Raw genomic sequence first — 14856 nt, forward strand, 5'->3', positions numbered from 1 at the left:
CCATTCCACATAGTTTTCCTCACAGAATGAGATGCATTATAGCAGTAAAATGGATGTGGATTAGAAATAAGCAAACTGTTCAAAAGAAAAATATCCTTGGTTACACAAAATTAATTTCAGGTTTTACTGAATTGTAAACTTTAACTTATTTTTTGTATAAAACACTTTGTCACACTTCCCATGGGGGGAAAGTAACAATAACATTGTCTTCTGTTCAGCGTTGTCCATTGGGAACTACAATCTTAAAAATAAAAAAGCTTGACATGGGGGGACCAAAAGCCTTGCTGGCAACAGCTCTTTCTCCACCCAGTGTAGGTGACATTGAACGTACCATACTTCAGCTGAAAGAGGTAGGCATTCTTTTAATGTTGTTAAAATCAAGGAAATAAAACTGTACTGTAGAAGTGTTTTTCTTGGTATTAGAGGTAGTAGTAGCCTGAATTGGAACCTGAAATAGGAACTGTCTAGAGAATCTTTTCTCACTGTTGTTGGTTACTTTGTTGTTTGGTTACCATCCTCTTCAGCGTAATTTCTGCAGTTACTTCATTAAAACAGGATTATAATTCCATCAGGGAGTAATGGTACTGTTTGTGAACTAGCATCTGTGGTGAGAAAGAACAGAAAACAAGTAAGAGAACTTGAACTCTGTAAGTGAAATTATTTATTAAGTAGCAAAATCACACTCTTGCAACTTCTGATGTATAGGGGTCAGCCTGAAGATCCCCTTCTGACCTGTAAAAGGAAGTTGGTGATTTTGCTTTTCAGTTATAAAGTTGATATGGGGTAGAACGTTCATTGCATTAAACTTTTTCTTTTCCAAAGTGCTTAAGAAATTATATTTGTATCATTTGTAGCTTGCTTTTATATCCAGTATATGTAGTAGAAGCTTTGGTTTCAAAATACTGGGCTTTTAAAATTGATATAAGAACTTTTAACTTAATTACAGTTTTGATACTAATTGATGTTGCTTTGAGATAATTGCTTGCTTCTTATCTGGTTTTCTTACAAACTGGTTTTATATTTACTTTCTCAACTTTTACATGTGAATAAATTTTAATTTCTCTAGCTGGGAGCACTTACGACTTGCGTGCAAACAGAAGAAAATCCACATGATGGTGAGCTGACTTTCTTAGGAAGGGTATTGGCACAGTTGCCAGTGGATCTGCATCTTGGAAAATTGATAGTCCTTGGGCATGTCTTCGGGTGCTTAGAAGAATGCCTTATTATAGGTAACTGAAAGAAGAAAATGTGAGAACATTTCTCTAAAAGCAAGTGATTTGCAGGTTTTCATTTTGATTTGTTTTTGTTGTAGCTGCAGCACTCTCTTTGCGGAACTTCTTTGCAGTACCTTTCAAACAGCATGTCGATGGATACAGGTATTACCCTAGATGTTTTACAACTTCCTGACTACATTTGGGGGCAGAGGGCTGAGTTGACTACTAAATATAATTTTCCATGTCATGAGTCTAATTTTCTGTCAAAGTGCCAAGCAGTGCAAAAAGAAGCTTTTCCAGGCAGCTGAGATACTGAAATCTATTTCCGTGTGAACTAATTAGTATCACAGAGCTAACTCATCCTTTTCTGCGTACAAGACCTTGGTTGTTCAGCTTTGCCTTTCTGATGTGAACATGTGGCAGTGTCTATTAAAATGTTTTTTTTAAAATAGCAAGGTTTTTTTTTATTATCCTGCCCACACAGTTTACCTTCAGCAAGGAGTTATGAATAAGAACAAATAATTATGATAAATATATTGACCTTGTTTATTAAAGTCCTGGAAGGTGTTAATGGTGTAGCATTCTCAGCTGTATAATACGTTCAATATTTGGAAAAAAAAATTGTTGATAATTCTTTTTGTTTATATTGCCAGGAACAAACTGTTTTTTGCTGGGAATAGTAAGAGTGACTGTATTGCAATTGTGAATGCTTTTAAGGTAAGTCTTTTTTCTGGCTTATCTTCCAGTGAAATCTGATAGACCAAGATGGAACTTCTCACCTTTGTAGGATCAGTGCAGCTTTTGTGCCTTGAAGTTGTTAAAAACTTAACATTACTCCTAGCTACTTAGTGATAGTTTTTGAAGTCTGTGTCCTACTGTATAACGCTACTAGTTCCGATTGTCTCTATTGTAATAACCAAAAATAAAATGCCCGAGACGCAGTGATATTGGTAGCTACCTTTTAACTGAGGGCAGTTTGGACTGGTGAGTTGTAGTACAGAATGAGTTTGGTGTCCTTTCTCCAGACTGCATGGCTTTGATTTTGTAATATTTATTCTGTCCAAATGTGATTTTTTTTCTGTACGCTTGGCTGTTTGGTGGCCCAGTACCATGGACAGAGGTCGAGCCCTGCAGTTACAAGTGGAGCTGGTACAGCATAGGAAAGACTTCTGCTAGAGGAACTTACTGTTCAAAATCCAACGTTTTACATTATGGATGGTCTGATGTGTTCTGTAATCTTCTGGAGACTCCAAAATCTTCAGCTGCAGATTTAATTTATTCCATTTTGTGTATGTTGGCCTTTTTTCACTTTGAGAGCTGACTTGTTTTTCTGTACTCTGGTGTCAGAATTTTTGAAGCACACATGGGCACATATGCCACACATACCCACTGATCCTGAGGCTCAAGCATCATCTTTTCTGAATTCCCCTTATCCTGTTAATCTGAAGGTGATATTTCTATAAACCAGTATGTTGTCCTGGAGAATAAACACAAACATTCAAACAGAGCTTCCTGCGCAGTATCTCCATGTGTGAGTGATGTGAAAGCTTTATGTTTTGAATGGCTGAGTATCAGGAAAGAACAGGGAAAGAACTTGTTTTCAAACTCACTGGTTCAGATTAGTTTTCTTCCAGGGCAGGCTGAAGTTCTGTGAATCATAGCACATCTTTTTTTACGCCCTTGCTTATGAAAAGCTTTCAGTGAATTAGAACAGGTCAAAAGCTTTGGTAATAGAAAGAGGAGAATCCAGGGGAGTAAAGGCTAATTGGCCTGGTTTAAGCGATATGATTTTTAAAAAGAGAGTTTTTAAAAGAAAGAATAATGTCAAATAAGTGGATTTTATTTTTCTGACATATTATAAGGCTTGGGTATGGAAGCGGTGGATGTCAAAAGCATTATTTAAAATCAGTCCATCAGATAGCCTCAGTCAAGGTAGGGAAATGTAGTCTGGCTATTCAACTATGCTAACAGTGTCCACAGTAAGCCGGAAAATTGTATTATGAGGTGGCTTGCTGTCAAGCTGGAAGAAATGCATTCTGCAGGCATCTGTCATGGATTTGCTACCTAATAATGAAATTATTTTCATTATTATTCTGGGTATGTTAATTTCCTTTCCAGCCCTGTTTTCTGGGAGGCATCCATGTCAGAACTGTATCTGAATCAGTCAGTTCACTTTTGTCCCAAAGCAAGGAAGAAAGAAAGGTTCTGAAAGTAGGCTGCTCTATTACAGCATCAAATCAAAGCATCCAAGTTGTTCTATGTATTTATGAATGTTTGCATGTGCTTTAATACTCAGTCCATCTCCTCTCAGAAAACTAGGTGGATACCCTGTTGTATGTTGCTGTGTTATCAGGTGGCTATTGTACCTCTCCCAACCCAAATTGGGACTTACTCCTTTAAAGCCTTGGAACATAACATGCTCGGTCTGCTTTTGGAATGCACCAAGATCCAGAATCTCTAAGCTATGTCCAGAAATTCAGTGACCTAAATGCTGTGTTTCCTATTTAGTTGCAGGAGCTGATGGCAAGTTTGAGGCAGTATATGTAATTACAGTTCATCCAATAGTGCTTAAACTCCTTTTCACTCTGTAGATGTGGCATTGCATGCCATAACCTCTAAGCTGACTTGAAGGCAGAATAGTTATCTTCCTACAGCAATTCTTGTTCTTTAGCATGTTGTGGTACATCATTTATAACCCTGTCACACTTTCAGCCCTCCAGTAATGCATTCTTAGAATTACATTTTGCAGCCACACCACTTTGTGTGCTCACATATGAGCAAAGGAAGACCCAGAGTTCTTGCCCACCCTCAACAAACTAGAGTAAGACTATTCATAAGAGTGAGAAGTATTTATATCTGCTTAGGAACCAACCAGGCAAGCATCATATTAGACTAGAATCATTAAATAATTAAGGCTGGAAAGGACCTCAGGAGGTCTGTAGTCCAGTCTCCTGCTCAGAGCAGGTTCAGCCATGAGGTCAGTCAGGGTTACTCAGGGTTTTATAGACAAGATCCTCAAAAGCGTGATCTAAGTTGGCCCTGCTGAGTGGGATGTTGGAACAATTGATCTGAAGAAGTCTCCTCCAACCTAAATTACTGTGATTCAGATTTCTTTACACTCTTCTGTGCTTAAATATTTGTAGTCTGTGTTAGCCCAAGGGCATCTCTGGTTTTTAAATTGGTGTTAAAAAATTATCTTCAGTATAGGTATGGAAAAAACTTCATAGTTTTAAATGTTACATTAATATTTGTAATATTATTGTTAAAGCATTACAGTTTGTGCCTCAATACTACACCACTTCTTTCTTAGGCATGGCAGGCCTGCAGACAAAAAGGGGAGCTGAGACATCCCAAGGTTAGTTAAACTTTTTTTCTTCTTTTCTATTCAATGTTGGTGACTTCAGTGCTGGAGTATTTTGTATTCTTAGTAAGGAATTTTTGCTAGCAATCCTTCTTTATAATATTTACGATTATATATTTATAATATAAATATGATTTTTCATAAGTAAATAGAAGCATAGGCTTTGAGAGAACATGAGTCTTTGAATTCAGTGCTGAATATTTGAAGGCAATCCCTTATGTAGTCCCTTTCACAGATGGATCAACAGTGGCCAGAGGGTTTGAAATCAAGGCTGAAAAGGGAAATTGAGCTGTAGTTGAAAGAAATATTTTTAATTTGCCTAAGTGTCTCTTTTTTTTTTTTTTAAAGAAACACACAAATCTGCCCCCCCCGCAAAAACCTTGAAAGATGGAAGATCTTTATGTGCATCAGTCACAAAAACAGCAGTATGCACATAACAACTGCCTCCAGCCTTTCTTTTGTGTGTATAAGATAAAACCTTTTTTATTTCTCTGCTTCTTTCAGAGCATAATAAGCTTTATGAACACCAGTCCGTAACATACACTGAGTTATAATGAGTAGCAAAGATGGCCAGAATCTGTCTAATAAAGTTATGCATCCAGATAAAGAAGTTCTGTTTTTTTGGAAGAAGTGTCTATCTTGAAGTAGATTCTGTAGCAGCAACACAGAGGAGTTGGACTTGCGGGTTTATATGAAAAATTTAGATGACCCGCAGCTGCACGGGTGGTAACCGAAGTGTAGTTTATTAGTCAAATATATAGTTGTCTTATATTTTCATACATGTCATAATACTCGATTGATATGGATGCAAAGAAAGCTGTGAAATGAGATCAAATTCTTCCATCACTATATATAACTATTAATTGTGTCTACACAGAAGAATATGAGAGAAAGCTTACTAGCAGTAGAAGAAACAAGTTTCTAAGTTCTCACTTTCTTTTCCAGGAAGAGCTTGAGTGGGGTCGATCAAATTGTATTCATATCAAGAAGGTCAGAGAGGTAAGATGAAATAGCTAATTATTTTTATAAGCAGAACGACTTAACTTTCCTTATTCTATACAAATGTTAAGATCTTGGATAAGCCTACTGTATTATTATGCGTCTATCAATATATATAGATGTATATTTTCTTTAAATAAACTGAATTTTTAGGTTTTGTTTCTTTGGGGGAGGAGAGATGGTACTATTTAAAGTTGTCGGAGAATATCAGGACTCCAAGTATAATTTAAGACAGACCAGACAGAAGCTTTATTACCTATGGTCATAGGTGAGCAAACATTCGGGCAGCATTTCCCCCTCTGCTCCTCTCCGCTCAAGTAGTTTCAGAGACCCCATTTATATACGGTTTCAAAAAAAGGGAAGAGGTGAAGGAAAATCATAGTACTGTTAACAAAGCCAGGTGTGCATTCTTGTGAAGAATGGACTTCAGATAATCATTTATGTGTTAGTAAGGCCAAGTACCCATGCCTGGGAGGCATGGACTCTTTAAGTAGCTTGTTAACTGCCACAATTTACACTATGGAGAGATGGGTCTTGGTGGAGCCTGTAGGAGTGGCACATCCAGTATTATCTTAGCTCAGAAGTGGGGGTTGGAAACAGTCAGGCTGCTAGCTTTTAGACGAAAGGAATTTTCCTTTTGTTAGGATAAACAAAGTGGTGTTAAATTATTAACTGTTTAACATATTTTTAACATTTCTTTAAGAGACCTCCAGTATAACTTGCTAATTCTGTAAGTCCCTCAGATACACTGGTTGTGGTGTGACTGCCATCACGTAACTTTTGTCTTAGGATAATTTTAAGCAAATACAGTTATATAATGAGGACTGGACTTGAAAATTTGTGGGGCTTTGTTGCTAGCATTACTGCAGCAATTAATGAAAACTCTGCATCACAAAGGGCTTCAAGCTTCATGTGATATGTTGAGAGGGGAAATAAGTAAAAATCCTGAATAACTGTGATTGGCAGAGCATGGCCTTGCCCATTATTCCAGCAGGTCATACCTTTGGCATGAGCGATGTAGGGCCTGTGTTCAAAATGCACAGGGGAAAAAAAAAAAGTGCTTTTCGTAGTAAGCAGCCATCTGGCTAAGAAATGCCAGTAGTCTTTTAGCTTGTATATTTGATATCAAGGAAAAAAAAGATGAGAAAAAAGCAAATTGTGTAAAACTGGAGAGCTGAAGGATCAGTCTTATATGATAGCCTCTTGGGTAGCTGGTGTTCTCTTGGCCAAGTTTCAGATAATGCAAGAAGAGGTTGTGCATGATGTAATAGTTAAGGAGTTTAGAATGGACGCCTACACTAAAACTCATTAAGAAGATTTGGGCTTTTTTATTTGCCACACTTTCAGATACTAATTTCATAATTCCTTGTGTGGAAGTGGATTTGCAGAACTGAGGCAGCCACACAGACTGGTTTCTGATTATGGTAGTTGTCCTGTGAGGAAAATAACAGGAGTTTTAGTATCCTAAATCTGCCAGCAGCAGCAGAAAGGAAAATGTAGATATGAAGCAGTTGAGCAGACTGTACTTTTGTACATTTGCTCCAAAATCATTTGGGACAATGAAGGTATTCACTGTGTGGTTGGAGGACCAGTGGCTGCTTATGGAAGCTTCTTGGAAATGCTTACGATTGAAAGCTTAACAGAGCATGTTCTGCTGTAGGGTGTAAGTTTGATCTCACTTAGTCATCATGGTTGTCTGCTGAACTGAGGGTGCAGCACGTGTGGTCAGTGCTACAGTTAGGTGCAGAAGTCCAGGTGGTTGTTAACATGTTTTTTACCTTTTAAGATACAACCCCAAAATTATTTAAATGGAGAATCAGTATATTGTCGTGTAAAAGGTTATTTCAGGTCTATTTCTAATTTTGTTCTATATCATATATGCATAATATGCTTTTCGACTACAAAATTCTACTTTATAAAGAGATGTCAAGAAAAATGCTTGAGTCACAGTACTGAAATTATTTTCCAAAGTAGAGATGCTAAGCAGTATATTGGGTGAAATGCTTACTAGTCACCTAAAAAGGGAAGGGAGTTTGCCCACTTATTTAGACTTTTACTAACAGATTTTAATTTGTGGACGGTTTTGATCTGTTTAATATGTAACTTAGAGTTCAAATTTCAGGTGGCAGAGTTATTTCACAACTTGAAAAAGCGAGTCAGAGCATTTAACATGTGTGTTAATGCTCAACCATCTGCTGTGGATCAGGAATATGTATACAAACAACGCTTCATTTTGCAGGTAGTGCTTTATTGATTCTTCAGGGGAGAGAGAGCTATTATTTACAAAATTTAGAACTGGATTTTTATATGCTAGTACTGATGAACTAGTATTACACCCGTGTTTCAAAATTCTCTGTAGATTTTGAGATTGCAGGTGAAAAAAAAAGTAATTCCTTTTGACAACTTAGAAGGACAAACTAGTGTTACTTTTAATGGTTCAGAATTCACACTAAGTTGGTCCTCTGGCTGTCCCTTCACTTCTGACAGTTCATCAAAATAAAACCAAGTCATACTGAGATGAATTAAACTGCGTATCTAGACTAATCTTTGTTAAAGTCATAAAAATACTCTAAAGAAGAATGGTTTGGTTTGGAAGGCTAAGAACTAACGGTTTTGAAAATGATGTTTTCATTTCAGTGCTCTATTTGGACCACCACTGGCTTGGTTAGTTATTGGGGGTGGGGGGGTGGGGATTAGATGTCTTTCAGCTATTATAACTTTGTCAAATTTCCAATTAAATTTCTTGTCTTATTTGGACTGATTAGTAGCGATTTTATTTTCACAGACCTATTTATCGTTTCAGTGGCAATTGGTTTAACTGTGTAAGCAGTGAACTCTTCAGAGCTGAATTGTTAAATACTGTAAGATGTAACATGAAAACTGAACAATTTTCATGTAGCTATTTTATGTGAATGTATTTTAAATTGAGGCTGCTCTTGAAATCAGGGCTAACAATTATAGTTTTCATAGAGCAGGTCTGCATACAAAAATGTTAGTGTTGTAAAATTGGTCCAGAAGTTGAACTCTTTTCATGAAAGTATGTTTTTAAGGATTTGCAAGAGTTAATGTTTAGTCCACAATTACAGTAATTCCTGGAAAGAGACAGGAAAAAAATCTTCTTATGAAGATCTGTCAGTATTTCTTTGTTGCTAGTGTATCTCTTTTCAAGAAACTGAATATAATCTGCTGCGTTTTACAAAATATTTTCTTGATTTCAGGTTGTAATAGCTGGTGCTTTCTATCCAAACTACTTTACTTTTGGAAAATGTGATGAAGAAATTGCTGTGAGAGACCTTGCTGGCAAAGATCCAAAAACCACTGTAATGGTATGTTAAGAAGGTGAATGACTTAATAAAGAATCAAGTAATAAAAATACATAGTGTTTGGGCGGTATTTTCAAGTTTTGTTCTGTCTTGGGCAAGGACAGAAATAATTATCTAGTCTGATCATCACTTGGTAAGTTGTCTTCTCTCGCATCTTCCTTTCAACATAATAAACATTGTGTGGGTGGGCAATTTTAGAAGAATTCCTACTGAGAACTGCCTCTATGCATTTGATTGCTAGTCTTGCACAGGCAAACAACTTCATAAAACTAATAAAAGATTTGAAACATAGAACAGGACTATCAAGGGTACTTTTTAATGAGTACTTACGAAATGTGTTGTTGCAACGTTAATGTTACTTTCTTGTAATCTCCTACTTGATAGTGCATGACATACATGCTTGTTGCTTTGAGGTTACTCAGGTATTACGCTCTGCTTTCTTTTTATCTTCTTTTAGAAATATTTTTTTATCTGATTAAGTGCAAGTTTGAAATGGCTGTGTTGATTTTGCAAAATGGTACGCAATCTAAACTAGGAAAACGTTTGGTGTATCTGAACTAGGTATAACACTGTAAAATAACCATGAACTACGCTTAAAGAAAACAAACCTACAAACCAGTGAGCTTCAAAAAATAGACTTGTATTGGCATAAGAGAAAATAGTTAGATGAAAAGGTAGGAGAGAAACTCATAGAAGCTTACTGACAAGGAATTTTTTCGTGCTTTACTGCTTACCCAAGAAGAGAGGCTAGTTCTATACTGAAGGAGATGCTGGCATGGCAGTATGCATGCACAAACACATTTATGTGTGTTTTTGAAGTTTTTAACATATTGTTTAAGGATATTGAAGCAAAATATCAGACTAGACTCAGTCTTGTGGAATAAAGACAAGATTAGTTTTGCCACAGTAACATTGATTAAGATTAAACTGTTTGATTTAAGGAGCTATTTACTTTTAATGTATGTAACTCTTGATCTGCTCATATATCAACTGCTTGTTATCTTGAAGGAAGAAGTAGCTGCTGTGTCTTCATCAGTGTAAATGATCTTCTTGGGCACAAGTGCTGCAAGTTCCTCAAGCTCTCAATTTGAGGGACTCTTACAGCCGTATGATGTTCCTAATGGTGTGTGCCAAAGATAGAAAAGGCAATTATTCCTCCCACTCTCTGGTCTCTCTTAAATCATCTTGCCTTGTGGCAGTTTCTGCAGTCTGACCTAGACCATGTTTTTGACCAGCAGCTGATCTGAGTACTGTAACTTCAAGGCATATGAAGGTTTTCTAAAAATAATCTGTTCTTTCCTGTCTAAGATTGTAACAACCAAAGAGAAGAATAGACAGTTGTATAGCCCCTGAAAAATAGTTCAAAATCCAGAAGTTTGAACTTGCTAGTTAGGAGTTCTGTGATTCTGTATTAAAGCAAGATCTCCAATGAGACATGACTGAATAAGAAAAAGGTAGAGAAATGGATATCTATCTACAGTAGCATATTAAGAGTTGTGAAACTACAGCATTAAACTGATGTAAATTAGTGCTGCTGGAGTCTTGCTTTACTTTGACTGCACTTGACCTTTCCTTATGTTGCATCTCATTTGCCTCCTGAGTGAGCCAGGTGTTAAAGCAGGAGAAAGCTATTCTGTTGCTTTGTAGAGTTAGTTTTCAAGCTAGTGTAGCTCACGGAATTTGTGAAATGCATGACTCGCTCTCTTGTTGCCTTGGTCATACATGTTAAAGTCATAATCCATTATACTTAACTATATACCATCTATAGAATCCACTGTACTTAATATTATACAATCCAATATATTTAGCTAGAATGTTATTCTTAACAGAATGCTTTTGAAAAGGTGTTGCAACTCCAGTAACTTCATCAATTTGTAGTGGTTTTAGGATTAAAATCCAAGAAGAATAACAAAATCACTTAATTTGGAAGAGATGTCATGAAGTCATCTAGTCCGGTGATATGGTCAAAGCAGGATTAACAGTGAATTCAGACCATGTTGCATAGGCCTTCATCCACTTGGGTTTGGAAGAAGCTCTGAGGATGGAGATTCTGCAGCTTCCCATGGGATCCTACCTACCAGTTCCTTGAATAAACCAAACTGTGCTGTCCTAGACTTCAGGATATGTATTCTGCTACTTGTCTTCCTCATTCTCCTCAGGATCTTGAGCTCCCCTCTTTCCTGGTTGCTCTGGCCCAGGCTGCTGTTGATTACCACTTCCATAACAAGTTCTGCATTGTTCGCTAATATCAGATCCTGAAGAGCCCTGTTTGGCTCATGACCTGTGCTAAGAAGTTATTTTCAACACCCTTCAGTAATCTAGGAGCATGTGTCCTGCCCTTCTAGCAGGTTATCAGGGAGCTTATTGTCTCCCTCTAAGATGCAGGGTCTGTGATCTTTAGGCAACTTGCAGAGGTCTCCAGATTATCTGCTTCATCGTGGCTGATGCTCTGTTACAAATTCCCACCTCAGTGTTACCCTTACTGACCTCTTCTCTTATCCTGACCCACAAGAGCTGGGTCGTCCCGTTGACTGCTCCATGTAAGAGCACCTTACATTTGAGCTGCTCTTCCACACAGGGAAGACCAAGAGGTTGTTCTTTGTCATCCCTAAGAAGCATGTATCCATCCATAAGTGCTCTCCAGTTGTGCAAGCTGTCCCACCGTACCTCAATAATTCAATATGTGGTAGCTCTGCCAGGACATGCAGGGCTGTAGCTCCTCCTGTTTCCCAGGCTATGCACGCTGCCTAGGATGTAGTTCCCAGTGGTGGACAAGGAAGCATAGCAATCCATTGCTTTTCTGTTACCAGCAAAAAGAGGGATACTAGACAGCTTCTAGGAAAAATTATCAAAGAAATATATATAATTATAAATGAAGCTGCTTCGTTTATAGTTAGAGAAAGAAAACATCTACTGGTTTGAGGCGGTAGGGCAGCATTAGCAGCAAAACTCTGATTTTTATTGTCTTGAGATTTTTGAATTTAATATAGCATATAGCATTTTTTGAATTTGGTGGGGTTTAGATTGTATATCACTATTGCAGATCACTATTGCAGCTCAAGTGAAGGAGGAAGCTAACTGTTTAGGTGAACTTAATGCGTTAAAATAATTGAATGTATCCAAATTGAACTTTTTTTTCTTAACAGCTGAAGAATATTCCTCCCTATGGATATCTATACCATAAACAGTTGCAGTCACTGTTTAGACAATGTGGGCAGGTAAAATCTATTGCATATGATGGGTCAAAGTAAGTATAAAATTCTTCAAGTATCCTGCCTTTCTCATGTTCTCAGTTATGAATCTAGTAATCTAAAAATTCTTTTTGTCAATGGTGCACTGACAAAATGAGTTTATTTCTTCTCATCTCTTCGGAATCAGTAATTTATTTTTAATGTATTGGATAGAGTAAGAAAGATGGTTTTGAAGTTCGATATGCATTGGTTGGAATAACACTAGATAAACTAGCTGAATTAGAGACTGCCTTCTGTTTTACCTTTTCTGTTGTCTAACAGTGGACCTTAACTGCAGCCAATCTGTCTGTGTTTATTTCTAACTTGTATACTGAATTTAGCTCATTTGTACAGTCAGATGGCTTTGCACAAAATGCATGTGACTGGCTGTTTTAACTAATCGTCTGGCTAACTTTGGACTACAGCTGCCCAAAGTTGAATTCATGTAGCCCTTTTATGCCTTTTCCAATCTTTAATTCTTTTCTTATTCACATATATTTTCAGATCCTTTCTATTTTTATTAAATATGCGCAGTAAATTTGGTATGTGCTTGTGAGAATGTTAGAAAGTTTTCTTTAAAACCATCATGATAATTAAAGTTTTAAGGTGCATAAGAGCAGTAGGCAAAGCCTGTAAGGAACATGCTTTTTACTGTTTGCTGGCCTGCTAAGATAAAGACAGGGAGAAGAAATGGTGGCTTTGTGGTTTTTTTGTTGGGTTTTGATTCCTCATCAAGTATTTATTGCAATTTTATTTGGTGGTTTTTTGAACAGGGCTTTTGTGGAGTTCTCCCGTAACCCAATGGAGGGCTTTAAGATTCTTCCTGCAGTGTACCTGTCAGTCAAGATGTCACAGCTGAAAATTCCTCTTGAGCTGAATGTTCATTATCCAGATGGTATCGAAAGGCAATTGCAAGGTGTGACAGCTGCAAGTGTGAAATCTCTAAGGTAATGGTATTGCATATGGAAAATAGGTTTCTTTGCAGTGAAATGAGGTTTGCTGGATTCAGTGTGAATCCTTGGAAGTGTCACCAAGGAAGACATGTTAGGTTCAAAAACCATATGTAAACTTTGTATAAGCAGAATGTTTTTGCAGGACTAGAAATAACATGATTGTCTTAAATATTTCTTTATAGTTAAAGGTGTTTTACTGTTTAAGAGAACTCCAAATATATACTCTTTTTTGTTTTTGTTCTAGTCCATTTGTCTTTGGCATATGGAAGTATGGATGTACACAGTAATTTCTGTTCATGCTAGAGACAATCTGGGGATTGCTAGAACCAAAATAAATAAGGAGTAGCGTTTGGGGACATAAAAGAAAGGGAGGGAGGAGGAGTATAACAACATAAGGTGGGGAGGCATAATAGAAAATACTGATGAGGAATGCAGTGTAGTGAGTCTCTCTGGTCCACACCTGCTTTTGCTAGAAAAATCTGGCAGGCAGGTTTCATTGTTGTTATATGCTGTCTGTGATTCTTAGCTTCAGGTCATACAAGCAACTTGCTAAAATGGTAACCTGCCTAGCTCCTGATGGGTCTGCAGACATTTTAATATTTTAAAATAAGAAATTTAAAATAGGAAGGCAGGAACAAACTGGAAAGGTTAAATTGCAGGTGAATACTTCACTTCCAGTTGATTGTACTTAGTTTTTAATAAAACATTTTAGCAGTTTCACTGTGCCCAAAACAGCACTTAGAATCTTTGTGAAAATTAATTCTTGAGGGACTCAAGAAAGAAGTCTCCTAGGCTGAAGACTAATTTTGGAGTTCTTAACTTTTGTCAAGTAAAAGGAATATTATATATATTTTTTAAAATGCCTAATTTATCGTTGTGCTGTAGTATACTCAATTTATTTTTAAAAAATAAGCTTAGAAGGCATGCCATAGCAAAAAGCCTCACTATTTAACCTTAATTCCTTCAATTTCTAATAAATTGATGGCACAGTTGTTTCTTGGTATGTATCTTCCTGTGTTTGCTCATAATGGAATTGAAACAGTTTCTCTGTAGTATTTTGGTTCTGCATGGTCATTTTATGTTCTAATTGAATTCATATATTTCTGAATAAAAGTCATTAAGTACATAAACATGCCCTAGGGACACCTTGGGAGGCAAATGAAAGGAAAAACAATGAACTCTTGAGTTTTCACTTGTGCGTGAAGTATTTAGCATCTTTATTCCATAAACTTTTTAGAGTAAATGTGGACTGTCAGAAGCAGACAGTGGAGCCTGTGGAAATCTCATTTGGTACTTTACAACAGTCAAAGATGATCCCAAATCGTCTTCTGTCCATCAAGATAACAGAGGTAGGAATGTTCTACGTATGAAGTAGGTCATATCTGATAATCGGTACCTGGATAACTTTGCAGAGATGAATAGCTGACAAGCTTAAATGAAAAGAATGGGTACTAATGTTTTTAGCACATAAGAGGTATGGAGAATAGTCTTGGTCTCATTTTTAGTAGTTCTTTGTTAAACAATACTCGCATGTCGCACTGGACAAAATTTGTGGGATTCACTAGCAGTAAATGTTAGCTGGAAGTAGGCATAAATGTAAAGAGGATTAATGGGAGAGGTAAAATATTTGTGTACACTGTAGAAATGAGAATCAGCAGGTATTTGGGCCATTTACCTGGTTATTAACTGGCAGTTTTCTTCTGAAACTGTAGATGTGAGAAATGAGATGAATTAACGGTACTGCATGCTCATTCGGAAAAATATTGCATGCATAAA

The 14856-nt window shown here is 36.9% G+C and overlaps 1 protein-coding gene across 3 annotated transcripts in view; it reads left to right on the forward strand.

The window, feature by feature from the left end:
• The window catches only part of TDRD9 (tudor domain containing 9), an 87543-nt gene that overhangs the window by 57145 nt on the left and 15542 nt on the right, over positions 1 to 14856 (forward strand). For all 3 annotated transcript variants that reach the window (XM_050896920.1, XM_050896922.1, XM_050896921.1), the window contains exons 15-25: positions 219 to 350; positions 1067 to 1229; positions 1313 to 1376; positions 1868 to 1931; positions 4525 to 4569; positions 5521 to 5574; positions 7697 to 7813; positions 8793 to 8900; positions 12044 to 12144; positions 12901 to 13074; positions 14318 to 14429. In XM_050896920.1, coding sequence (XP_050752877.1) covers positions 219 to 350; positions 1067 to 1229; positions 1313 to 1376; positions 1868 to 1931; positions 4525 to 4569; positions 5521 to 5574; positions 7697 to 7813; positions 8793 to 8900; positions 12044 to 12144; positions 12901 to 13074; positions 14318 to 14429 — 1134 coding nt within the window. The remainder of the gene's footprint in view (positions 1 to 218; positions 351 to 1066; positions 1230 to 1312; positions 1377 to 1867; positions 1932 to 4524; positions 4570 to 5520; positions 5575 to 7696; positions 7814 to 8792; positions 8901 to 12043; positions 12145 to 12900; positions 13075 to 14317; positions 14430 to 14856) is intronic.

The sequence above is a fragment of the Gymnogyps californianus genome, chromosome 5 (assembly GCF_018139145.2).
Source record: "Gymnogyps californianus isolate 813 chromosome 5, ASM1813914v2, whole genome shotgun sequence".
Taxonomy (NCBI): domain Eukaryota; kingdom Metazoa; phylum Chordata; class Aves; order Accipitriformes; family Cathartidae; genus Gymnogyps; species Gymnogyps californianus.